The sequence below is a fragment of the Hoplias malabaricus genome, chromosome 10 (assembly GCF_029633855.1).
Source record: "Hoplias malabaricus isolate fHopMal1 chromosome 10, fHopMal1.hap1, whole genome shotgun sequence".
In the NCBI taxonomy this organism is placed as follows: Eukaryota; Metazoa; Chordata; class Actinopteri; order Characiformes; family Erythrinidae; genus Hoplias; species Hoplias malabaricus.
Genome location: NC_089809.1, coordinates 35,487,853 through 35,513,135, shown reverse-complemented (window position 1 = coordinate 35,513,135; position 25,283 = coordinate 35,487,853). Strand labels below are relative to the sequence as shown.

At 40.6% G+C, this 25,283-nt stretch overlaps 1 protein-coding gene across 1 annotated transcript in view; it reads right to left on the bottom strand.

Moving 5' to 3' along the window:
* Positions 1-606: 606 nt before the first annotated feature.
* lama1 (laminin, alpha 1) overlaps positions 607-25,283 on the bottom strand; it is a 53,725-nt gene continuing 29,048 nt past the window's right edge. The window contains exons 25-63 of the mRNA XM_066682706.1: positions 24,445-24,627; positions 24,046-24,231; positions 23,191-23,318; positions 22,683-22,803; positions 22,332-22,472; positions 21,680-21,798; positions 21,237-21,323; positions 20,932-21,125; positions 20,472-20,614; positions 19,284-19,385; positions 19,080-19,191; positions 18,670-18,826; positions 17,887-18,097; positions 17,301-17,417; positions 16,643-16,806; positions 16,296-16,434; positions 15,855-15,957; positions 15,635-15,751; positions 14,332-14,514; positions 13,912-14,066; positions 13,580-13,723; positions 13,361-13,494; positions 13,125-13,272; positions 12,680-12,804; positions 12,314-12,464; positions 12,030-12,174; positions 11,739-11,880; positions 10,970-11,084; positions 10,319-10,486; positions 9,915-10,066; positions 8,144-8,326; positions 6,715-6,898; positions 4,697-4,803; positions 2,608-2,797; positions 2,279-2,431; positions 1,981-2,134; positions 1,637-1,770; positions 1,161-1,377; positions 607-933 (exon numbers count right to left, since the gene is read on the bottom strand). Of these exons, the coding sequence (XP_066538803.1) occupies positions 779-933; positions 1,161-1,377; positions 1,637-1,770; positions 1,981-2,134; positions 2,279-2,431; positions 2,608-2,797; positions 4,697-4,803; positions 6,715-6,898; positions 8,144-8,326; positions 9,915-10,066; positions 10,319-10,486; positions 10,970-11,084; positions 11,739-11,880; positions 12,030-12,174; positions 12,314-12,464; positions 12,680-12,804; positions 13,125-13,272; positions 13,361-13,494; positions 13,580-13,723; positions 13,912-14,066; positions 14,332-14,514; positions 15,635-15,751; positions 15,855-15,957; positions 16,296-16,434; positions 16,643-16,806; positions 17,301-17,417; positions 17,887-18,097; positions 18,670-18,826; positions 19,080-19,191; positions 19,284-19,385; positions 20,472-20,614; positions 20,932-21,125; positions 21,237-21,323; positions 21,680-21,798; positions 22,332-22,472; positions 22,683-22,803; positions 23,191-23,318; positions 24,046-24,231; positions 24,445-24,627 (5,763 nt within the window). The 3' untranslated portion in view covers positions 607-778. The remainder of the gene's footprint in view (positions 934-1,160; positions 1,378-1,636; positions 1,771-1,980; positions 2,135-2,278; positions 2,432-2,607; positions 2,798-4,696; positions 4,804-6,714; positions 6,899-8,143; positions 8,327-9,914; positions 10,067-10,318; positions 10,487-10,969; positions 11,085-11,738; positions 11,881-12,029; positions 12,175-12,313; positions 12,465-12,679; positions 12,805-13,124; positions 13,273-13,360; positions 13,495-13,579; positions 13,724-13,911; positions 14,067-14,331; positions 14,515-15,634; positions 15,752-15,854; positions 15,958-16,295; positions 16,435-16,642; positions 16,807-17,300; positions 17,418-17,886; positions 18,098-18,669; positions 18,827-19,079; positions 19,192-19,283; positions 19,386-20,471; positions 20,615-20,931; positions 21,126-21,236; positions 21,324-21,679; positions 21,799-22,331; positions 22,473-22,682; positions 22,804-23,190; positions 23,319-24,045; positions 24,232-24,444; positions 24,628-25,283) is intronic.

Below are 25,283 nucleotides of genomic sequence, written 5' to 3'. Positions count from 1 at the left end.
GTTGGTGTGTTCTTCCTGTGTCTGCGTGGGTTTCCTCCGGGTGCTCCGATTTCCTCCCAAAGTCCAAAAACACACATTGGTAGGTGGATTGGCGACTCAAGTGTCCGTAAGTGTGAGTGAATGTGTGAGTGTGTGTTGCCCTGTGAAGGACTGGCGCCCCCTCCAGGGTGTATTCCCGCCTTGTGCCCAATGATTCCAGGTAGGCTCTGGACCCACCGCGACCCTGAACTGGATAAGGATTACAGATAATGAATGAATGTTTAGTAGATTTACTATTTTACTGTTAACACAATTTCCATATAAAACCTACTTATGGAGAAACATACCACGCCATTGCTCACTTTGAATAGTGTGATACCAGACACCATTTCTTTGACTTCTATCCCCCAGTGAGAGCAGGTAAAAACACTTATGCACATCTGAGAGTTCCTTATTAGCAGTATGAAGTATGCCTCAGCATTTTACACGTGTGTGTGAATAAAGAGTAAAATTTCCAGTAGAATTTTTCAGTGTCATCTGATGACCTCATGAAACTCGAAGAAAGAACAGTTTCAGATTAAAACAGTAAGTGAACCAAAGAAAACAGAATGAAGATATTTTCCTGAGCACTTTATTGCATTTCATTACACCACAACGACAGAAACAAACATCCGAGGAGCTGCAGGTTTCTGCAAAGTTCTTATCAGATTCACAAATATCTTAAAATATTAAAAATTAATTACACATTCTCTGTACACAATGATTACACGTGGAGAGGTGTGGACGATTCCAGGGGGGGTCATGCGGCAGGGCAGGAGTGTGGGGAGACACCGGGCCGAAGGAAGGCCGAGCTGAAGTCTAAGATGTCTGTAACGTGACCTTTAGAGAGACGCAGGTTTCGCATACAGCCACGGAACGATGCCCTGGAGCTCAGACAGCTCTGCTTCACTTCAGCTGTGTGTAAAAACAGTGGAACGGTCCATGCTTTAGTCAAAACTACTTTGATAAGTTTACTACAAATACATTGCGTCTGTTGGAACAAAACCTTAACAAGGAACTTCACAGAGAGGGAACACAAATGATCAACTTTCCAAAGAAGTTAATGTAATTCTTGTGGTCCATTACAAACATTCATCACATTAGTGTGTATTTTTGAAATTGTATTAATAAAAGGGTTGTACCTGGGTGTCCACCAACAAAGATGGGGTTCTTGGTCTCAGCGGAGGTGGAGGAAGAGTGGGGGTTCTCTGTGGTAACGCTCAAGCCGTCCACGATCAGACTAAGGCTGTGCTTCAGCTTCTTAGCCACCAGAGAGTGCCAGCGGCCATCACACAACAGAACCCTGCTCTTGGTCACGGCCGAGATTCGTCCGGCTCCGTTATTCACGTTAAACACCACCTAGAGACAGAGAGGGTGCAGGGTCAGAGCCAAGTCCATAGAGGAACGTTTGTCCAGTCTGAGGCTGGCCACACCAGGCTAATAAAACTGACAGGTTGTCGGTCCATCACAAGGCATTATATATTTGTAAAACAAAAGTCTATAAACCCACGAAGCCTGGGAGACGGAGAGCAAGCTCACTATGACACACCAACGGGACTTCAGGGATGTTACCATAAGTAAAAAGCTGAATATGGCTTCGTTAAGTTGTTCTCCTCACCTGGCCATTAAGCAGCTCCAGTCCGATGGCATCCACCTTGGTGCTGCTGATGCCCAGAAGAACACCGTCCAGTGCCGTGGAGCGGAACTCCAAACTCACCGTTACATCAGAGCCCACGTAATACCCCTCTTTCACTGCAGAGAGAGAGAGAATGGACCTTAAGCTGTGGTCTAAAAGAACTCAATACCTGAGGGACCATCTTATTGATCCCTTAAATTATAATTAAAACATATTTTTAGTATTAATTTTTAATAATTAACTAATATGTTGCTATTATTAATAAGTTCTTCGAGCGTAAACGTTCAACACGTTGGTTAAAAGGTTAAGTGCATTTAAATACTGACTGAAGGCAGCGTATCCAGAGCCATTGAAGAAGGAGCCCTCCTGAGTGGAGGTGAAGCAGGGGCCAGTGTGGCTGGATGAAACGGTGTTTTGCAGATTGAGCTCAGCTCCATTCAGCTTCACCTTCTGCATGCAGCCAGCCACACTGTGGGTCACCTGCAATACACAAACAACACAAATGAATAGCAGTACTTTACTGGATAGACACCTCCTCTTCCTCTGCCTGATTTATCTCAAAGCTACTCAGAGTGCCTCTTAATACTAATACTTAATGCCTATTAAAACTTAATCAACACTAACATTTCCAATCCTCTTGGAAGTGTAGCCCATGGGCAGTCCACCCAGGTACAGCTTCCCCTCCACATCCAGGGTGTGGCCTTTAATGGGAGTGCGCTCAGAGTCCACTCCATCGACAGTGACCAGTGTGCTCTTCTTACTGAAGTCCGTCCGCACCTGCGCACACAGGAGCAATGAGAAACTAGAGTGAGGACCCATAGCACCACTATGGAATGATTAGAGTCAACACTGTGTACACTGCTTATGGATCCTGGTTCTACTGTTATTTCAAAAACAAAAACTCCAATCATCAGTTGTAAATAAGTAAGCAGATGTGTGTGGAGAGGACTCACGGTGTGCCACTGTCCGTCGCTGATGTGTGTGCGTGAGGTGGTGATGGCGGGGCCTTTGCCCAGGTCACAAGAGAAGAGCAGGCGGCCACCCTGCAGCTGCAGGACGGCATAGTCCTGCTGGTTAGAATTTGCCATGTAGTACAGGATCCCACTAGGAGCTAGGGTCCGGACCAACAGCTCAATGGTAAAACTGGAGGAACAGAAAAAGACAATGTTAACAGTGTTATTTGATATTTATATGGTCATATATGCTGGTGTGTGTATATCAATATACTTCCCTCATGTAAACTTACTGCCAATAAAGTTTTAGATAAAACAAATTCACTTCAACGCGAGTATGAATGAATCACTAACATTAACAGTAGTGTAAGTGGCAGAAGCGGCAGGTAGTGTCGCAGTCTCACAGCTCCAGGGACCTGGAGGTTGTGGGTTTTGTTCCTGCTCCGGGTGACTGTCTGTGAGGAGTGTGGTGTGTTCTCCCTGTGTCTGTGTGGGTTTCCTCCGGGTGACTGTCTGTGAGGAGTGTGGTGTATTCTCCCTGTGTCTGCGTGGGTTTCCACCAGGTGACTGTCTGAGGAGTGTGGTGTGTTCTCCCTGTGTCTGCGTGGGTTTCCTCCGGGTGACTGTCTGTGAGGAGTGTGGTGTGTTCTCCCTGTGTCTGTGTGGGTTTCCTCCGGGTGACTGTCTGTGAGGAGTGTGGTGTGTTCTCCCTGTGTCTGCGTGGGTTTCCTCCGGTGCTCCGGTTTGCCCTGTGAAGGACTGGCGCCCCCTCCAGGGTGTATTCCCGCCTTGCGCCCAATGATTCCATGTCCTGAACTGGATAAGTGCTTACAGATAATGAATGAATGAATGGCAGAAGCTCATATCAGAGCGATATACAATTTTAATGATCTTACAGAGGGAGGCTAATGCCCAAGGAGTTGTTCCTACCAAAGCTGAGATTCAAAACCAGAGTGCAGGCCAGCAGTGTTATCCACTGTTATCCCAACTGCTACTAGGATAACAACTGTATATAAAACGAGGACAGTATCTCTGGTAATGTTATACTCTACAGATTCCCCTGACCATACGCAGGGTGAGTGAATCTGAATGTGTGGTAGAGGTAGCGGCTGAGGAGTGTTTGTATAAGCAGACTCAGACCTCCTGAATAATGCACACAGCACTGGGAATATGAGGTCAGGTTCTCTAGCCCCAACCTACGCTGCTTCTAAGATCTCATGAATAATACAGACCTCTATGGCACCTTTGCTGGATGAGTGATTCAATATGATTAAAAATGAAGCCAACGGGAGCAAAAAACTATGAAAGAGAAGATAATTGACCCTGTGCTTAGATCAGGAGTTTTCACAAGGAGGTTTAGTTAGAATATCTAAAAACTAAGCTAGCACTTCGGCTTGTGTTGCAAATTCAAGCCTGCAATGCTCCAGTTTCTATGAATCCATGGTATAAATGTAGATACTGGGGACACAGATGTGCAATGGCATGCACGCATTGACCAGAAGTGTCTAAACTCCCCCAGCCTTAGTTTCACTGCTCACAGCATGTGATCTCTGGAGTGAAGGAGCTCTACTACTTACCTTTGGTGTGGCTTTTGTGATATAAAGCCATCAAATTATTCATTCATTCATTCATTGTCTGTAACCCTTATCCAGTCTGAAGCCTACCTGGAATCATTGGGTGCAAGACAGGAACACGCCCTGGAGGGGGCGCCAGTCCTTCACAGGGCAACACACACTCACACCTACAGACACTTTTGAGTCGCCAATCAACCTGTTTTTGGACTGTGGGAGGAAACCGAAGCATCCGGAGGAAACCCACGAGGACACACCGAACTCCTCACAGACAGTCACCCGGAGCAGGAACAAAACCCACAACCTCCAGGTCCCTGGAGCTGTGTGACTGTGACTTATCACACTTTTAAAAGGTTTATTATATAAGCTTCCTATTATCACCATTAATTTCAGAAGAAACACTGGACAGACTTTTATAATAAATAATATACTGTGTTGGAGTGGGACGGGCCCTGATTAAAAATGTCAGTTCTCTTTACCTCCGTGGAGGGGTTTCAGTAGATTTATGTAATGCCTACCTTGACCTGACGGTCCTGTTCTTGAAACTGACGATCATGTGGCTGTTTCTGGATAGTCCAAACTGGTGGGCATCTGGAATGGTTTCTGTGTGGTCCGTTGCAGCACACTACGAAGGTAATGTAGAACAACAGCATTCTTATCATTTCCACAAACATGAGTCAAAAGTCATGATTTCAAAAGAAGTGCAGTGGCATGTGAGGCATGCTGTGCACAGGCTGCATACCTGAGCTACAGTGTGATGTCTGTACACACAGCATGGCTTTATATAGTAAACTCCGGTTTGTGAGATTCCTTTCATTTGCATAACACACAAACCAAACCTGTGTTCTCCGATCCGATCAGATATCAGTGCACTGTGAGTAGAACCTAAACATTTCATTCATCACGAATGAATCACTACATTTCTATTTGCAAAGATCATGTTTATTAGATGTTTATATAGCAACATCTACACAGGTGAATAAGAAAATGTAAAAATGTATTGTTAAAAACCTCTCATGGCATTTTTAGTAGATTCTATTTAAAATCAACCAGTTACTAAAATATTTATTCTGTTTATTAGGCTGTATTTTAAATGCATACGTGTGATGACGATGATGAAAAACGGTACAGCTAGAATTACACAAGAAACCAGTGCTCCTAAAAAAAGGAAATGGTGGATAAATGGCTTTTTCTTTGGAAGAGCTCAATTACATGGACATGACTTTCGATAAACACACTTGTTCCTATTATTTCTTATGGCTTCCTTTCATAACTTGTTTCACCAAGACATGTTGGCCTTAAGTGACTCTCATTCACCCCAGCTGCTCTTTTCTTTAGCAAATTCCAGGCCTCTCACAAGCGGATACTCAATTTTTCAGAGATTAAATATGACACACAGTTCTATGCTTAACTGATTACAACTGCATAAATATTCAGGACATTAGTAAATAACACGGTCTCACACCTGCAATTCGTGACATAGTCGCTTATTTTCGACATTTTGTGACACAATATCATGATCATAAGTGAATGGGTAATTACCAAACAAACACTATACGACAGTAACACGAAAACTCTTCCTCATTAAGGCGTCATTATCATCTGTTAATACCACAGTCTTATTTTTATTTACGGAAAATATAACGTTACTAATTCATTATTTGTTAAAATATTGAAGCAAATAATGCTTAGAGGAATGTCCTTTTCAGTATTAACCTTTTGAAAATGAGTCAAAATAACGTTAAGTGAAAGAAATGTTCTCGTTAGAGTTAAAGCTAAAGTAGGACACCAATAATAAGCATTGCTTAGGACGAACATTATAATAAAATACTTTATGCCTTTGTTGTAATAAGAATCTATGTTATGTAATTCGCAGTATGCCTTTTTCTATGTTATGAGTAATGACGCCTGTAACGAGGAAGAGTTTGTGTTATTGTCGCATATTGTTTCTATGGTAATAACCCTTACACCTATGATCGTGATATTGTCGCATACAATGTCCAAAATATGTGACTATATCACGAGTCAGTGTGAGACCGGGTTGTAAATAAACAGTTAACCAGTTTAAAATAAATACATTAAATAAATGAATTGTATTTTACACATTTATAAGCACTTACATCTGATATGTTACTATTAAATAAGTAATGTTAAATTCCTTGTTAATAGCTAATTAGCTGCTTGCTAAATGTTAATTAACAGTTAAGAAGCTGAGTGTTACCACCCTCTTGTGTATGACAGGCACATGTATCATTGCACATAAATATACATGTGATATAAACACTTTGATACTACATTTCCAAGTCAGCTTGTTTACATTCTATTCACTAGGTATTATGAACAGCTGGTGACAGATAATGAACTGTTGTGAGGTATATATTATGAATGCTATTTTTGTTTCTGTATTTGTTCTGATAGCAGCTTTCTCTTTAGCTCAGACATTTGCACAACACTGTTTATGGTAAGGTACTGTATGTAAAATCAGTATTCATTTCTTTTTAGAAACATAGTTTATTGTGTGTGTGTGTGCGCTCACTTTAGTGGCTCCAGGTATAACAGCATTGAGCTCTGTGGGGGGAGATAATGGCCGTTGGGGTGGCTCAGTAGTGGGCTCTATATCGCCCTCGTCTGGCAGAAGGATGCGTTTGGGTCTCTCCTCCAGCAGGCAGCTATCCATGTCCACGCTCTGATACCTCACCGCCCCTGACAGGTCCAGCAACCTGCAGAATACAGAGCCAGTAGTAAGGGGACTGGAGAATTACCATTAACTAAACATGTGCCCTGAGGGAACCTCTCAGCTGCTAATCAAAGCCTCTTTTTAAAGAAACACACTAAAATCTGAAGAATGCTGCCCAGCAACTACAAACTGGGCTTGGTTATGAGCTCATAAATCACTGCACTTTGGCAGGCTGCACTTACACTACATTAATAGTTTCTATTTGCTTTATAGTGAGTGATTCATAAGTACAGCATGCCCAGACCTGCTGAATGAGATATTAGGTCAAAGCACTGTGTCTCAGCAGTTTTTCTTGCAAAACGTCATTGCACATATGTATAATTTTCCCTTCTTCTCTATGGTTCCATATGAGAGATTTGTCATGACAGTGGTAGTACGTAAAAATATAATTAGGACAAATAATACAAGGAGGAGTTTAATAACTCCTATATATAATAAATAATGATATAAATAGCCTGTCATGTTCGCATACTATTAATATATTACCCAATAAACCCTAATATAAACATGCATAATAATCAGGGTTTTAACTATCTGGATATTCTATGCTTAAATTTAGTTTAAAACATGTCTGTATTTTGAGGTTAAAATGTAATGTGGCAGCTCACCCAGGGTTGGATTGAAACCAAGGGAAAACCACCAACAGAGCACTAGAAAAATAGGCCTCAAGTGCAGAGACACAAATAACCCCTCTGGGAGTTAGGAACACCGAGACAAAATAAAACACGAGAGGAAAACTTAAGATGTCAGGGGAAAACTGATCAGCTCAGAATTGAGGAAAAGAAAACAAAGGCAAGAGAGTTTCCCCAAAACAAAAAGGGAGGGACAAGATGAGACAAAAGAAATTAAAGATAGAACACAACTTATTTCTAATTATTTATTTATACTAAAAAATGGTAAAGAAAAGAAAATATTGAATCCCAAGAGAAAAACCAGAGGGAAAGCTCTGGTGGAGAAGAAGAAGATAGAGTGACCCAGGAGAAAACTCAAGAGCCTTTAACAAATTACCAGCTAGACTTGCACGGCACTCTGAATAGAGAAACCCAAGACTGAGCACTGAGGTGTGTGTTGGCTTCCCTTAAGTAGGAGTAGCCCAGGTGGAACCAATTGCCCCAAATTAAGAGTGCCTCTGTCTCCCTCTAGTGACTGGGGGTGGCTTAGCAGGCAGCCTCGCCCCAGCCCCAGGCAGTTTCTTACATAAAAGCAGATAAAGCAAAATAAAACTCACACACTGTCCACAGCTATGTTTCTGATGCAGCCGTAGAAGGACGGGGTGGAGGAAAGCATGGTGGTGGTCTCTCCTGCTGGAATCCCACCAATGTAGAAGTTGTTCAGAGTGAAAATCTTCTCTCCAGTGGAACCCAGTCTCACTGTTTCCTGCTGCTCCTCATCTACATACACAGTTAATGTCCTACAGCAAAAAATACAACGGGTACCAATCACCACACAATCCATCAAACCTATCATATACAGTACTATAAAAACATCCTTTTACATTAATGCTCTCAGAACTGAATATTCTGTCTTCAAAATGAACAATATACACGAGAAGGAAATATTCTTAATTTTAAACATAAGTAAGAGGAAAAAGAATTTAATACAATTTAATACAATTTAGGATTTAATAAAAAAGTTCATTTTAAAACAATTCTATTGGTCAGTTCATCATTACATTTCGGACACAGTGTAAACAACTGCTCAAACAACAATAATATATTAAAGTGGAGATTTAGGGTTTTGTCCCAGTAGCAAAAATAGTTCATAATGATTTGTTTTTAAAGGCTAAGCACCAGCGATATGAAAGTGTTAAACAAATAAATACAGTGGAATTTGAGTTCCTAACTTGTGTTTATTGATAGTCAGAAAACATATTATTTCTTACTAATTCAAGGAATAAGGTTTAAAAGACCGTTGGTCCCCCCCCCCCAAACGGTGTTCGGAAACTCTAATAGGCGTCTTGCCTGTGACGTAGATGGTGGACAACACTCTAGAAGCTGCACTTAATTTAATGCAGAATGACGAAAAGGTGTGTTGTTTTTGGCTGCAATCATTCAATGTACAGTGGGACATCTGTGAACAAATGGCCCAAAGATCCCAAAATATTCAGAAAATGGACTAAATTTATAAACTTTAAACGGGCACTTTGGAAAGGACCATCCGCTCACTCCGTTATCTGTAGCTCATTTCACTGGCGCTTTTCCAACAATATGGGCATGTAAGGACACCAACGAAAGGTGTTCAAGAGCCTCTGTAACATGGAGGTAAACAGGGTAAGGACACTCACTTCGCCTGTTTTAGTTGGTGTTAGTTAACGTTAGCTTGACTCGCTAAACTCGGTGGCTCAGATTATACTCGGCTACGTAGCTGCATTACGGAGGTTTATAGTGTCGGAGGAATTCGAGTTCGACTTCGATCACATTTACAAGAATAACGGTACCTCTACATTTGAGTTTAGCTTATTGCTAGGCTATTGTCATGAATAATGTTGGTTATTTAGCTATCAGCTAGATACTGTCATAACAGTCAGTCATAACGGTGTTTTAGAGCGGCGTTGTTCAGCTGTTGTCCACCAGTGACGTCACGGTCGCGTTCAAGAATTTCTGTAGCGAGCTCGGGTTTTTCCGTCAATTTTATAAAATTGTCAGTTTTAAAGCAAACTAAGCTGCTATTTTCATTTTAATTCATACTTATATACGTCAGTAACTAAAATAATGTGAAATATTCATGGAGGTCCATTAAATGGTGCTTAGCCTTTAAATAAAAGCTTGTCTTGTTTTGGGTAAAGATATAGAATACAAATGGAACGACACTACACATAACTTGAGACATAACTAGGTTTGTAACTACATTTAATACAATGATGAATGTTAAAATGTATTTACTGTCAATGCACTGTGGGGCAAAATGCCAATAAAAAAACTTTAGACTTTGAAGAGTCTACATTTCAGATCCTGTATTTGCTGTGGGCAGTTTGAGGAGTACAGTGAACAGGACCAGACCTTTTGTTCCTCTGCAGGATGAGGGAGTGCTCCTGTCCATTGCTGAATGTGCCGTTTCGTGATTTGATAACAGCCTTATGTACTCCTGCTCCCTCTGCCAGACTCACGTGGACCTCCAATCGACCTAAGGTCAGCATAACAACAAGGAAAGCCTGCACACAGGGACAGTTGGTAAATTTTTTATGTAACACCTCTATTAGAAAATATAAGAACTATAAACACATAGAAATACACATAGAAAGTCACCTACACTACCACTCCCACTACAAACCCCCTTCAAAAATCAGTACCACGCTCATATTTTCCTTTGCAGAGTTTCTGGGCCTAATATAGTTTTGTGAACAGTTGTGTTTTGGAGAAAGTGGGTTTAATCTGGAGACTCAGGGTGGAGGGTGCGGCGGTACCTGTGGTGTGTGCCGCCGCTGTCGTCCAGAGGATGAACTGAAGCCTGCCAAGATGAGGCCACTGTCATTTCTGCTGGAAAAGCTGACGATGAGCTCTGTCTGAGGACCCACAGTGATGGCAGGCATCTGCATGTAACCCCTACCAAGCACAGACACACTGCGGATGGGCTGCAGCACAGAAAAAAACACACACACACATTAATGATTAGTGTAGAAGAAACCATTGGGCTCGGCTTGCTCTTAGTTCAGTGTACAACATTAATCATTTGGCAAATCATTTCCAATTCTCCGCACTGGAATCGGGTTAAGGGCACTGAAATACATTAATCTCTATATGTCAACTAATGAAAAATGTAGGTTTACGTTAACCACACACTGAAAAAAATAAACACACTCAACCGTTTCTGAATATATTTTGCCTACGCTCATGAATGCAGTAAGTGTTTATCAGGTTAACAAACTAGAATTATCAACGTTTTAGCACCTCATTAAACAGCAGACGATTGCCCTCCTGTGGTGAACTACGGTATTGTGACAAAAATAATTCTAAAGGCCAGTCAAGCTCACTATCTGCAGCAAATAATGTTTGAGCAGAAACAGAGCTAAAATGGACACTGGAGACCACATTCTGTATCATTTTTTGTATCTTACCTTTAGAATACATCCTTTCTTCACACCATACGACTCCCTTAGCAGGTCAAAATTTGTGCGTGCAATCTCCACATTCTTAATGCAGCCCACATATGAGCGTGCAACAACCTGCCTCCTAAAAAAAAGAGAAAAGTTGACATTGTGGAAATATGTCAGAAATATATATTGTTACTTTCAAATATTTAAACACAAATAAAACCCCTTGCATTCAACTTTCATGAAGAACTCATTCATTCATCCATCCATCCATCCATTATCTGTAACCGCTTTTCCAATTTAGGGTCGCGGGGGGTCCAGAGCCTACCTGGAATTATTGGGCGCAAGGCGGGAATACACCCTGGAGGGGGCGCCAGTCCTTCACAGGGCAACACACACTCACATATTCACTCACACCTACGAGTTGCCAATCCACCTACCAACGTGTGTTTTTGGACAGTGGGAGGAAACCGGGGCACCCGGAGGAAACCCATGCGGACACAGGGAGAACACACCACACTCCTCACAGACAGTCACCCGGAGCGGGAATCGAACCCACAACCTCCAGGTCCCTGGAGCTGTGTGACTGCAACACTACCTGCTGCACCACCGTGCCATGACTTTATTCTTACATCTCATACTTAAACATAAAGAAGTGATTTGGGTGTAGTTCTTCTTCATTGCACAGTGGCAGCGTGTCCAAGGACTGTTTCGTCTTTTGTTCATTTGTTTTCTGTGTAAGTCGAATTTATTTTTATAAATAAATGTTTATTTATATTCAGGTTGGCAGTACCTGATTGGTCTAGATGCAGGAAGTCCACCTATGTAGATGGGATCCAGGTCTGAGCGGTTGAGATCTGAAGCAGTTCCAGGAGACTCTGCCTCCATCACCTCCCTCTCTGAGGGGTTATCAGCAGCCATCACGGCAAGGTAGCCTGAAAAAATGGGTTCGACACACACCTCTGTCATATATATATCCTTATAACTCATAACTCACAAAATCAATTTGGGGTAAATGTCATTTTTTGTTTTGGCAATTGTGTAACTTTTAAAACTGGGGTAGTTCCTTGAAAACACAGCTCACCTTTGCGTTTGTTGCGTTGCAGGGCAATTTTGTACCAGGCCCCTGTGTTATAGGCTTTTGAGGAGGTCAGCGTGAGAGGTCCAGAGCCCAGTTCAAAGGTCAGATGCACTCTGCCTTCCACCAGCTCAATTGATAAGAAATCTCTCTTCAAAAACAAAACGTTTGGACTTTTATTAGAGAGTGGGACTTCAGAGAAAAATATATCAAATAAAGAAGAAGACAAACCCATAGATAAACAACCTAAATAAAAATGACTGTATTTCTTCATATTCCAGAATACTTACAGTGCCGTTGGAAGCGAGATAGAGCAACAAGCCGTTTGGTGAAAGGGTTTTGAAGAACATGACAATGCTTGTGGAGATGGAGCGCAGAGACTTCTCCACCACTGAATATCCACTGCCATCAAAGTTGAATGATGTCTCCTCCAGCTGTGGACTAGAGTCGCAAGAGAATCACACAATGAATACAACATAAATAAAATATAAATTAAAACAACACATTAGTTGTCAGTTGTCATCAGAAAATATAGCCAAGGAATGTGTTTTAGTTTAATGTACTCTTTCAGACCTGGTTTAATAAAACGTTTAATACATTTTGATTGGATGATCTGGATTTTTTTTTATACATTTAGGTAGATTTCTGAGCATTACCTTAAAAAGCAACCTCCACACCCTCCTTCCCTTTCAGCATAGTTCCACAGGCCAATGTTTTTCTCATTCAGAGATGCTTCGCCCATACATCCTTTGAAGTGTGTGATTTTCACTGCTTGGGATTTCTGTGAAGAAATCAAAGCAACAAATGTTTTAGGGCAGAAGCTCCGTGGAGTGAATAAAGACATCCTTATTTTGGCTCTAAATAATCTAGACTTGTCTTTGTTCTCTTTATACTATTGGTTTAACAATGCTACTTTTATAACGAGGTATCATAAATGCAAAATATGAAAAAGGTGCTGCAAATGAGTGCTGCAATACTTATATAATAAAGCAATGAGTTTCTGCTGTTTATATGTTTTAAAAACATGATTTACAACTGACTGCAGTCTGCAGTATGTTGTCCTCATCCATATCACGCGGCCTTAAAGGCCACTCAGCTTACCTTGACCTGGCCACCCAGGCCTCCCACAAACACCCAGGTAGACTTATTGACATCCATGACTGTGGACGAGCCTGGAGCTGTGGTCTTCACTGATGCCATTGGCTCCAATTCCAGTTGCTGAACAGTGAGGGAGCCTTGCCTTCCAAATCTATGAAATGCCCACACAATAAGCAAATAAATAAATGTCCACCTGGCTGAATAATAACATCGTTATCAAGACCGCTAATTTTACATACCGAGTGGCATTAATCCTGTGCCATTTGTTGTTGTTTATCTGCACATTGGGGTACTCCAGCTTAGCATTTCCAGAGCCAGCATCCCATAGGAAGGATACTTTGCCGTGCCTCATCTCAAGGGCCATGAAATCCGCCTGGGGTCAACGTAATGCAATCAGCATTAACATTTTTAAAGCATACCTATATAAAACTAAACTCACATAAGGCAGAATGGCTTACATTGGAGCTACTGCCCATGTAGAAGAGCAGGTTGTCAGGCTCAGTAGTCTTCACAGTCAAGGTTAGTGTGTTAAAGTTGCTTGAGGTCACCTCTGGTTTATATGCTCGTACACAATCCCGGTCTGCTGATACAGCAACTTTAATCTGCACCAAAGAAGGATTCAACAGTGTTTAACATTTTGAGACATGATATTAGAGAATCTTGGTTTCAGATCTACACCCAATGTCCAAACGTTTGTAAAAGAAGAAATGTAGGACGACCAAGTGTCTACATTTTTTCTTCCATGCTGTGTGGTAATGTAACAGTGGACTAATATGATTAGTGCACTGACCGAAGCCGCTTGCATGCGAGCCTGATTGATCATCTCCTTTATTTCAGACAGGTTTCTGCTCAAGTTCTCTCCCAGCATCTTCAGAGGCTTCAGTCGGTCAAAGAGCCTCTCAGTCCTCAGCTGTGCTTCTTTTAGTTTAGATTCAGCTGCACTCGCTGAACAAAGACAAAATAAAAGGACACAAAGTTATTCGGTAAGTGAGTCTTATGTGTTTATTGAGCAGTTATTAAGTACATGCAAGTCTTTAAATGGCTTAATACTCCTGTGATATAGATGCACTGGTTAAACAAAGAAAACAGTGCAAGTACAAAAGCAGAATGTTTTAATTTTGCGTTTCTGTTACTTTGTCAAAACCAGATTTTCACTTGCTTAAAACTGTTGTGATACTAGCCTGTTAAGTGAATTGTATAAAGAACCTACCTGTGTCCTCTGAGTCTTTGACCATACTGTTTACAGTCGAGGCACTGCTGCTGGCAGAACTAACCACAGAGGAAGACTGCTCCAGCTTCATACGATAGTCCTCCAGACGCTTTAGAGCTGTCTGCAGTGAGGCATTAGCCCTCTCAACCTGCTGCTTCGCCTCCAGAACCTGCACTCTGCTGTCTATAGATACATGTGAAACAGGAGTACACATTAAACACTCTACTTTTCTAGATCACTGTAAGTACCATTGACACTAGGAGTAAATTCTGGAGATAAAGATTAGTAGCTCATGGCTTCATTATTCAGTTCCCTTTTTTAATCCTCCAGGTGAACCATATAATCGCTGTCCAAAGAAAAACATGCATGTCTAAAATAGTAACTTTACAGGAGTAAGAAAATATCTTAATAATGTTCAATGGAATTCAATATAAAAACTGTATTCCAGTTAATTTTGGAGAATTCTATTGGTGTTCACACAATGTGAAGGACAGCTGCTGTGTTCAAATGATGTAGAACAATAAAAACCAACAAAAATGACATGTTTTTACTTTGGACAGTGATGATAGATAGCTTCCTCATAGTTCCATCACTCCATTAAACGCAGGTGTACTACTCAACTGCTTAATACCTGGGACTTTATATCACTCTGACCCATGCTTGACATTAAGGATCATGACTTCAGATGTCACGCCCTCGTCCTGTCGTGTCTGTTTTCCCCGCCATGTGCTCTCTTAGCACATGGCTCTGTTTGTTATTGTCCATGTCTCCGCCCATGCCCCCCCCCCTCGTTATCTGTTCCAGTTGTGTCTTGTCTGTGTTATGTATTTAAGTCCCCTTATCTCACTTACTCTTTGTCGGTCATTTATTTCATTCCCCCAAGTCATGTTGTTTTGCTACCATTGTCATGTTGCTCAGTCCGGTCTGTCTGTCCTGTCTCTCTGTCTCAGTCTTTCATTTCTGTCTGTTATGCTAGTCTCTTTCTGTTTTGATATATTTTGTAAATAAAAGTCCCCTCCACGTTCCTGACTTCAGACTTATGTACAGCTGTTCCAGAGGGCAATTTCAGTTCATTAGATGTTTTTTCTCTGAGGCTTACACAAGTTGTGTGTGCACAAATAAATATGTAGACATTATAGACACAGATGTTTAAGTAGCTGAACTCACTAGCTATGAGGGTGTCTATAAAACCGGACATAATGTGTTCATTCGTCTGGCAAGACCCACATGGTTGAGGGAGTTCAGCAAGGACATTCAAAGGAGAGGTTACTTTTGCTGGATTCAAATACAGTTTGACACTCACCACTGGACAGGTTCCCCAGGACCATCAGAGTCTCAGGGAGCAGCTGAGAGAAGTTGTGCGCATTCAGCCTGACCACACCAAGCTTGCTGGATATATCACTTACATTCATCATAAGCCCTTAGGAAGGAGATAACACAAATATATTAAGATAGCTTTTTTACGGCACTATTGTAAACATACGTGTTCCTGTGTGTTTATGCACCAATGTGTGATGACATACCTTCAGTATAGTTGTTCAAATTTGTACTTTCATTAAGAACTTTGAAGCTTTCCTGAACTGTTTTTTTGCCCAGCTCAGTTAAAGAGTCATTTGCCTGGAGAGACTTTTTCAGGGATGGAAAGAAGAAAAATTTAAGCCATGTGTTAAAGCACAGAACCTTAGTTGAAAGAGGTAAGTACATTGTTAATAAAATCCTATTCTCCCAGAATTAAAAAAATAATCAATCAGTCAGTTTTACAAATCATTTACTAAAAATGCCTGATCACATTCGACTGACTGAAAGTTCTTATTGATGTTTTATTTCACTCTCTGCATTTTGCACAAACAAACATCAGCATTAGCCCAAAACTGCCCTATTGTAGCATTCACTACAAATATATAATACAAAGCATTAATTACGAAAAATGGTACAGTCATTAAGTGTTTATTAGTATAACTTACTATTTCAAGAGCAAAACTAGCATTCTGATTGGCTGAAAGGGCCAGTTCCTCTGCCTTTTTGATATTAGCGGTGACGCCAATGTTGATCTGGGAGACACTGCTGACATTCTGTGAAGCTCCTCTTACCTCAGACAGAGTACTGTGCAATAGCAAGAAACATCACACTTTTATAAATGGTTCGACATGTTCACAACTGTAAAGAGGCAGGTGGTTATTTATGATTAGCCTCTTCCAGACAGTTTCCTTTCCTCACATGAACAAAAGGCATGAATTCAAAGCGGGTAGGTTGCATAAATATAACTAGGCAGTCAAAAGTACTTTAAGGCTTTGTACACAGAGACACACACCTGTAAACTGCTTGTGCCTCTTTGCTGAGGGCTTGTGCATGGTCTTCTGCTCTGTAGACCAGCTGCAGTGCGTCTCGCTTGGTGAGCTCCATCACTAGAGTGTCCACGTGCTTCCTCAGAGTGGGGTTCCACTGCACCAGCTCATCTTTGGTTTCGTCCAACTTCTGAAGAGTCAGAGACACACATCAACATTAGTTCCACAGGGTATTTGAGGGACGTAAAGGGTTTTGGACCTGATTCTTCTACTCAAGTGTTTGTGTTTGTTATAAGTCCAGGTGTAAATCTGTTTTACTTTAAATTTCACTGTAGAAACAATAGTTTTACACGAGAAGGTGTATAGACATTTGAGGAGGGCTGAAGACCAAATAGGGAAGAAAATCCCAAACAAAAAAAGTAGGTCGGTCACAAACTAAGTTATTTAAACTTTGGGGTTAGCAAGTTTAATCAATTGTCTGATCAAAAGCATTTTCAGCTAAACACACTAGCATTAGGAAAAAGATCACCAGGTGTAGAATGTTGTCTTACACCAAAAAGTATGTATTTTAATTCACGTTTGTGGAAAACATTTTTTATAAATGAGGTTTATATTTAAATTAAAACATATTCAGTGTATAACTTTTTTAGTGTAGTAATGGAATATTAAAATACCAGGTCTTACCGCTGTGAGGTTTTGAATGTCCCCACCAATGTTGAGTGCATCAGTGAGCAAATCCTGAGCATCCTCCAGATGAAACTCCACTGACTGGTTAAGACTGCTGACATTCTGTCTCAAAGACTGTGGCAAAAAATAGAGTATAATTAATCCTTATTATAGGGTGGCTTATTGCACGGTGGTGCAGCAGGTAGTGTCGCAGTCACAGCTCCAGGGACCTGTAGGTTGTGGGTTCGAGCCCTGCTCCAGGTGACTGTCTGTGAGGAGTGTGGTATGTTCTCCCTGTGTCCGCAGGGGTTTCCTCCGGGTGCTCCGGTTTCCTCCCACAGTCCAAAAACACACGTTGGTAGGTGGATTGGCGACTCAAAAGTGTGAGTGTGTGTGTTGTGCTGTGAAAGACTGGCGCCCCCTCCAGGGTGTATTCCCACCTTGCGCCCAATGATTCCAGGTAGGCTCTGGACCCACTGCGACCCTGAACTGGATAAGCACTTACAGATAATGAATGAATAATCCTTATTATCTTGTGTCTTCTAGAATATAATTCTAATAAGCAACACATCATTCATACAACTAAACCAATAACTCTTCTCACCGTGAACTCCTGAAGGTTGGTCTGAATGTTCTTCAGAAGATGTTCGGTGTGATTGCTGTGGCTCTTGACTGTGTTCAGGATGTCCTGGGCTTCCTGGAGCTGCTGGCTCTGTATGACCAGTGCTGTAGAGATGTTCTCTTTCACTGTTTCAATATGCTTAAAGGGCTCTAACATCCCCTTCTGTATCTTCTCAAGCACAGCCACTCCAGCACTACAAACATGATATAAAAAGTGGTTTAAAACACTGACCAAATTAAGTTATATTTACAGTGAATTATTATATTTTATAAAACAGTTATTACAAACGATATACAACATAAAAACATAAATAATATACAACATAACCTCATAAGGGCTACAGAACTATTACTCATCTCATATTAGCAGATGTTACATAACTAAAGTACACTGGTCCCTGTACATTGATGTACAGTGGTCTCTCAGTATCCAGCTGAGATTGGTTGATCAGAAATTCAAGTTTTGTTATTTGGAATTTTTTTTCCGAATCCACTATACATTGTGTATATTGAAGCCACAGTCAGTTAAATCTGTGGCTGCGGAACCATTAGATTACACTAGATTACTGCTTTAAAACATCTGCCTGTTATTTTAGTGATGCATTTTGAATTCAATGCTTTGTCTAATGCTTATCCATGCCATACATTGTGTGTCCCTACATTTTACAGAATAATATGACTATATTACTATTAAATTCTGTAAAAAATACAGCATCAAAAGTATAAAGCCAATTAGACAAAAGACTTCCGTAGGTTAAAAATGTACCCGAGTTCTTCTTCAGCGGTGCTGTTTTCAGTGGACAGGTCAACAGCCCTCATCTTATCCAACACGAACATCAAATCCTCCATTAGAACAGTGCTGTTGCTTTCTTCCATTTCCTCCTCCACTGTCTTATTAAGATTATTCACATCCTCCTTTACAACTAAAGCAAACATAATCAAGATGAATGAAAAAACTTTAGCATGCTTGCCATTTGGTAATATTACTGCATACGTTATTGAAATATGCTTCTATGGAAATTAGGAACAGTGGTTAGCTAAAATCATCCTTTAGTGCGTAAATATTAATCTCCTTATAGTAAACTGAGCTGTTCTAAAAATAATATAAATGCAACTGGCATATAACAAACTACAAATACTGATACAAATACAGAGGCACTGGTATGTCGTGAGTACCTTGGATGGCAGTCTGAAGGGTGTAAATCAAGTCCAGAAGATGTTTTCCTTGGTTAACCCTCTCTTCAGAAGCTTGAAGTGTATTTTTCCCAACTGCAGTTATATTCATGACCTGGAAATGAATCAATAAACATGCATGTTCAAATAGACCGCAGAGGACATTTGAAACAATACATCTGTTCTGAGTTCAGAAATAATATAAACCTTTTGTTGCAGCTCATCAACCTTTATGCAGAGATTGGACACATCATCTTCACTCTTGTTCCTTAGGTGGTTTGTGGCATTCAGCTCCAGTGAGAATGTAGTCTATGAGAAGAGAATCCAGAATAACTCACTTTCTGTTTATCATTCAGTGATGGGGTACAGGTCAGTATTTCTAAACTGAATCTGTCTTAAATGTAATGTGTGTTGTGTTTGTCATGTGAGTTTATACTTTGTTTCTTTGTGTTCAGAAATCAATCACATTATTCTAAGGAGTAAATTTCAACATTACATTCGGGTGAATAAAATACAGTATATTATGTATAATAATACTAATACTAATACTTGTTATTGGTGTTATTATTATTATACATGGAGTTTGGCAGGCATCTCATGTTGAGATCATTTAAATTATTTCTGCACTGATTATGTTTGAGTTGCCAATAAAAATTTTTAAGAATAAACTTAACTGTTCAAGAAACCTTACACTAATGATAGTCATTTATTGGCTTAAACATTTAATAAGCTGAATAATGTCAATAAGTTGCTGTTTTCCAACAATATGGGCATGTAAGGACACCAACGAAAGGTGTTCAAGAGCCTCTGTAACATGGAGGTAAACAGGGTAAGGACACTCACTTCGCCTGTTTTAGCTGGTGTTAGTTAACGTTAGCTTGACTCGCTAAACTCGGTGGCTCAGATTATACTCGGCTACGTAGCTGCATTACGGAGGTTTATAGTGTCGGATGAATTCGAGTTCGACTTCGATCACATTTACAAGAATAACGGTACCTCTAAATTTGAGTTTAGCTTATTGCTAGGCTATTGTCATGAATAATGTTGGTTATTTAGCTAGATACTGTCATAACAGTCAGTCATAACGGTGTTTTACCACGGCGTTGTTCAGCTGTTGTCCACCAGTGACGTCACGGTTGCGTTCAAGAATTTCCGTAGCGAGCTTGGGTTTTTCCGTCAATTTAATAAAATTGTCAGTTTTAAAGCAAATTAAGCTGCTATTTTCATTTTAATTCATACTTATATATGTCAGTAACTAAAATAATGTGAAATATTCATGGAGGACCATTAAGTGGTGCTTAGCCTTTAAAACAGCACATTCCTGAGAGGTGTAAAGATTGATAAAAAAGGATTTTGAGTTACTCTTCATAAGGATTAGACAGAGCCTACACATACCTGTAGTTCTTGTGTCTGGTTCTCCAGGCTGACCAGCAGGCTGTAGGGGGCCAGGATAACTCCACTGAGGTTTAGAGACTTGATGGAGGCTTCTACAGCATCCAAATCATCCAGGAGAACACCAGTGCAATCATCATCACATGCTGGAGAAAGCAATTATTAGCTGGTATTAGGCACTTCACTACATCATCCATCATAAGGAAAGATGAAAGGCCATTTTAGTGCCGCTAATGTTTTCATAACAAAATTACGATCAGCCAAGCAACTTAATTGAACATAATTGTTAAAGCTCTGTCTTTGGATGAGGAGAATATTAAAGTATACATTTGTGAAATAAGACAATTAAGAAAAACAATGAACTATAAAATGTATTTAAACATTACTGCCTACAATCAGAGTGTCATTTTCGGGGAAAGATCATGAAAACAGGTGGAAAACCAGAGAATAGGCGACCACTCACACACACACTCCTCGTTGGACAGGACGTGTCTATCTTCACACTGGTCACAGAGATGACCTCTGACCCCAGTCTGGCACTCACACTTTCCGGTTTGTGTGTCACACACGCGGTGCAGGGAGCCTGTTTCACTGCACTGGCACAACTCACATTTCCCGCCTGGCACTGAAGGGTTGCCATAGTAACCCAGCGAACACCTGCAGAGACAAGAGATCTGGAAGCTTACGAAATCTTCTCTTCATAATTCAAACGTGTTAACATGGAATGTGAGTGTGTGTCTGCGTGTCTCTGCATCCGTGTGAATGTACCTCTCGCAGTATCGTCCTTCATAGCCTGGTTTGCAGGCATTACAGTGAAAATCTCCAAATCCCTCCAGTACACAGGTGGGGCTGAAACTGCACAAATGCAACAATACCAATCAATCAACACTCTTATCCCACCATGAGTCACATGTTACACTCAAAACCAAGTCCAGATCCTTAAAATTCAAACATTCATGTTGATTGAGAATGTATACCCTAATTTTTGAGGGATGTTTATAAATTATGAGAAGTTTAAAAAATGCACAAGAGGGCTTTAGAATATTGATCCTGCTAGGCATGCTAAAAATGCTAAAAGGCTTGTCTCAAAGTTTAATTTGGGGATAAAAACCAGAGGAAATACATATAATAATAATGAAACATAAATTGAAAGCTTATCAAAACAAACATCACTATTACAACATCACTATGGTCAATAAATGATGAGTTACCTGTTGGTTTGTAGTGGACAGGCACAAAGTGAGCAGTCATTGATGGAACCCTTGACCCGACCGTAATAACCCGGAGCGCACACATTACAGTGCTCCCCTGTGGTGTTGTGCTGACAGCCCTGGATACAATTGGGAAATAATAAGTCAGCGTTTAGTGTAGTAAGAAATATTATTCCTATGTTAATTACATAAAGCAAATCTGTAAAATACATGAAAGGCTATTGCTTTAAATAATTATGACTATATTGCCTTATGCACAAAACATTGTCTCACAGTTTGATACAATCATAATTTGATACAAGGTTTAGGTAGGGTGACCAGACGTCCTCTTTTACCCGGACATGTCCGGGCGGAATTTCACAAATGTCCGGGATTTTGTTTTTCTAGAGCTTACATAGAATTTCGAGAAGCGTTTCGTTCACAAACTAGTCCCGCCCTCCCCTACTCCGATTGGTTCGCTTGAGTGAGAAGGGGACGTGGTGAAGTAGCCTAAAATCTTCTGATTGGACGGTCTGACTGTAGAGCTACCGTTATTGGTCGATAACCTTCTCTATAAACATTTAATTGGTCAGTCTGCACGTCAGTAGTCGTCCCCCCCTATGTTATATGGGTTATAACATGGCTAAGTGTGATATGAAAAAATGTATCTCACCAGGCACTTGCCAGTGTCCAGGTCACAGGCCAGGCTGTGGTTGTTGCACTGGCAGGGCACACAGGGCTGAATCAGAGGCCTATCCCTACCCTTCATATTTAGTTCAGATACGGACTGCCTGTAGTAACCAGGAGCACACTCCTGAATCACATAAAAACATAATAATTAATAAAAGCACACACACACACACACACACATTATTATTCTAACCATCTAACAGGAGTACATTCATTGCTTCAGTAATATTGAGTTTAAAACTGAATTCAGTTACTCATCCATGATATCACTAAAATGGTCACAGTCAATGTTGACTGCTTTGAGAAGCAATGAGAAAACAAGTGCTGGTGTTACCTGGCAGGACAGGCCTGCGTAACCTGGAGGACATTCACATGCCTCCACCAATCTGGCCACCTTTGTGCTCTCAGGAGCTTCATCTGCCTCCACTGCCGTCTCCATGGAGATATTAGAGATTCTGGATAGAAACAATATCAAGATTTATTTTAAAGGCAAAACTCGCAGAAAACAAGACTAAGAGAACTAAAGTCATCAAAATGGGATAGAGTTTGTGATTCAGAGCTAATCATCCCAAATCTTCTATAAAACACTTCCAAGTAGAGTAGACTTTTACTGCAGCAAAAGGGACAAACTCCATGTTAAAGCACCTCACCTCAGAAGAAACATTGGTGTGAATCTATAAATATCTGTCTAAATGCTGTATATATAAAATTACTACTCTACATATTTGATTATTCCTATTATTACTAAAAATCCTAAAGTTACATGTTAATGTGTGGGCTTCAAAGTATCCACTGCACAGACAGTAAAGAGTATATTTCAGATGTCAGGGCAGTGTGCTGACCTGCTCTGCTGGAGGTCAGTGCCGTATGAAGCTTTGATGATGATGTACTCCACATTGCTCAGGATGGACAGGAAATCTGCATGACTCACAGCCTTCTCAGACACTGCGTTGAAGTACTTCCACTTGTGCTGTTCAGTTAAAAAAGATTAGCACTTCACTCAAACATTCTTGAGTAGTCCCTCAGAAAAGACCCACTTAAAGCTAAATCAGCCACCATCCACTCTACTTTCACAAGCTTTCAAATATTTTATGCATGAGAGCTGCTGGATAACTACATCAACCTATTTATGCTCCTAAGAAATACACTAGCAATTGTAGAGACAAGATCTTGTACGTTTCAAACAGGGGCGTTTTTAGACTGCATGTTTAGAGGGGCACGGCTGCACCCTCTGCTTGCCAATCAGTCATACGGGCCCAAACGTATGTGTCATATCCTATCGCTTGCAATAATATCGTCATAATATTTAAAACGATTTAAAAATGTCAATATGGTGATATCGTGATATGCTAACGTTTACCTAGCGACGTCATGCAATTAGCCATAATATGGCATATGTTCTTTACATGAATCGTTTAGGCACTGTGAAGTACGGTGGAAAGTGTCTCTGAATGTTTGAAATTACCTTTGTAATAAAATAAAACTTTTTAATAAATAAAAACATTTAATACTTTTAATATATGTTACATATATTTAATATAATCAATGTTAATATTGGGCGGCACGGTGGTGCAGCAGGTAGTGTCGCAGTCACACAGCTCCAGGGACCTGCTCCGGGTGACTGTCTGTGAGGAGTTGGTGTGTCTGCTCAGCAATCACATGAGAGACAGTAAATATTTTTGACTGTGCATTCTCACCTCAGTAAGAGAGATGCGTTGTGTTGTGCGGACACCATTCTCCGGAGCTGGCATGTCTGTGTAGATCACCAGCTTCTTCAGGTGCCCTCCCCTCATCAGGACCTGTGGCTCATGATTGGATAAACCGGACCCATCCAGAGCAGCAAATAACATAGAATACGACAGCTCACCTCCATAGGAGAGCAGCTACAGGGAAAGATGAGACTTTAGGTCAGTAAAGCTACTCTAATTTCTTACTCAAATATGACCTTTAAATATGAATTAAACAAATTTCTAAAATAAAGAATACCACATATATTTAAGCTAAATTTAGTATGAACAAATCCGAGCTAAAATAAAGTTTAAAGCTTATAATGATTCAGTGGACTTTGGACTTTAAGCCCTCTGTCCTGCTCACACCTTGCTGCCCTGGAAGTGCTGGGGTAATCTCCAATAATAAGGCTCAGCAATCGTGGAAGCCCTTTTGAGCTGAGCTGCATCCAGCAGCATTTCTCCTTCTGCATGATACACTCCCTCCAGCGTCCCATGCAGGTCACTCTGACTCACTACATGCAGACGTTCAGCCTCAGGACCAACAGTGATCTAACAGAAACAGAAAGACAGACAGGTAGATGTCATTTAAATGGAAGCATACATCATACATCAGAAAGCAATGTTCTTCTGAAACCATCTCTTTTCAATATGCATTTTTCCACTCTTAGCAGTAAAAACATTGCAATGCATGATTTGATTACACTTAGCCACAGGAATATTTGTGAGATACTGGTGTTGGATGATTGGATCTGGATCAAGCCTTTCAAGGTCCTCCAGGAAGTACTGAATCATGCTCAATCACAGAATAAACATCCCTGCTCCACAGGCCATTTTTCTTTGTCCTAAAATGTTTCCTTCTTTTCCTGCATTTTAATCTTTTTAGATTCTCATTAGAATTTTTGTGCAGGTTCTACATTCCCTAGTGTCTGCTGAACAAATAACATTAATTGAACGTACGCATGCTTAAAGATGTCTTAAGCACAAAGGCACGAGCAATTGCGTTCACATCTATCACACAAAATATTGACTGATGTTAGATAACCATCTACTATAATATATATTCCCTTTTGACTCCAGTTTAACCTGTGATAACCTGTTTTCACGCAAAAAAAGCACAAGGCCACCTTATTTAGACACAAATTTAGTGCCTTCTGTCTCCAGATCCCTCAGAGATGAGTCAGTTATTCTGCTATTCTTCAGGCGGC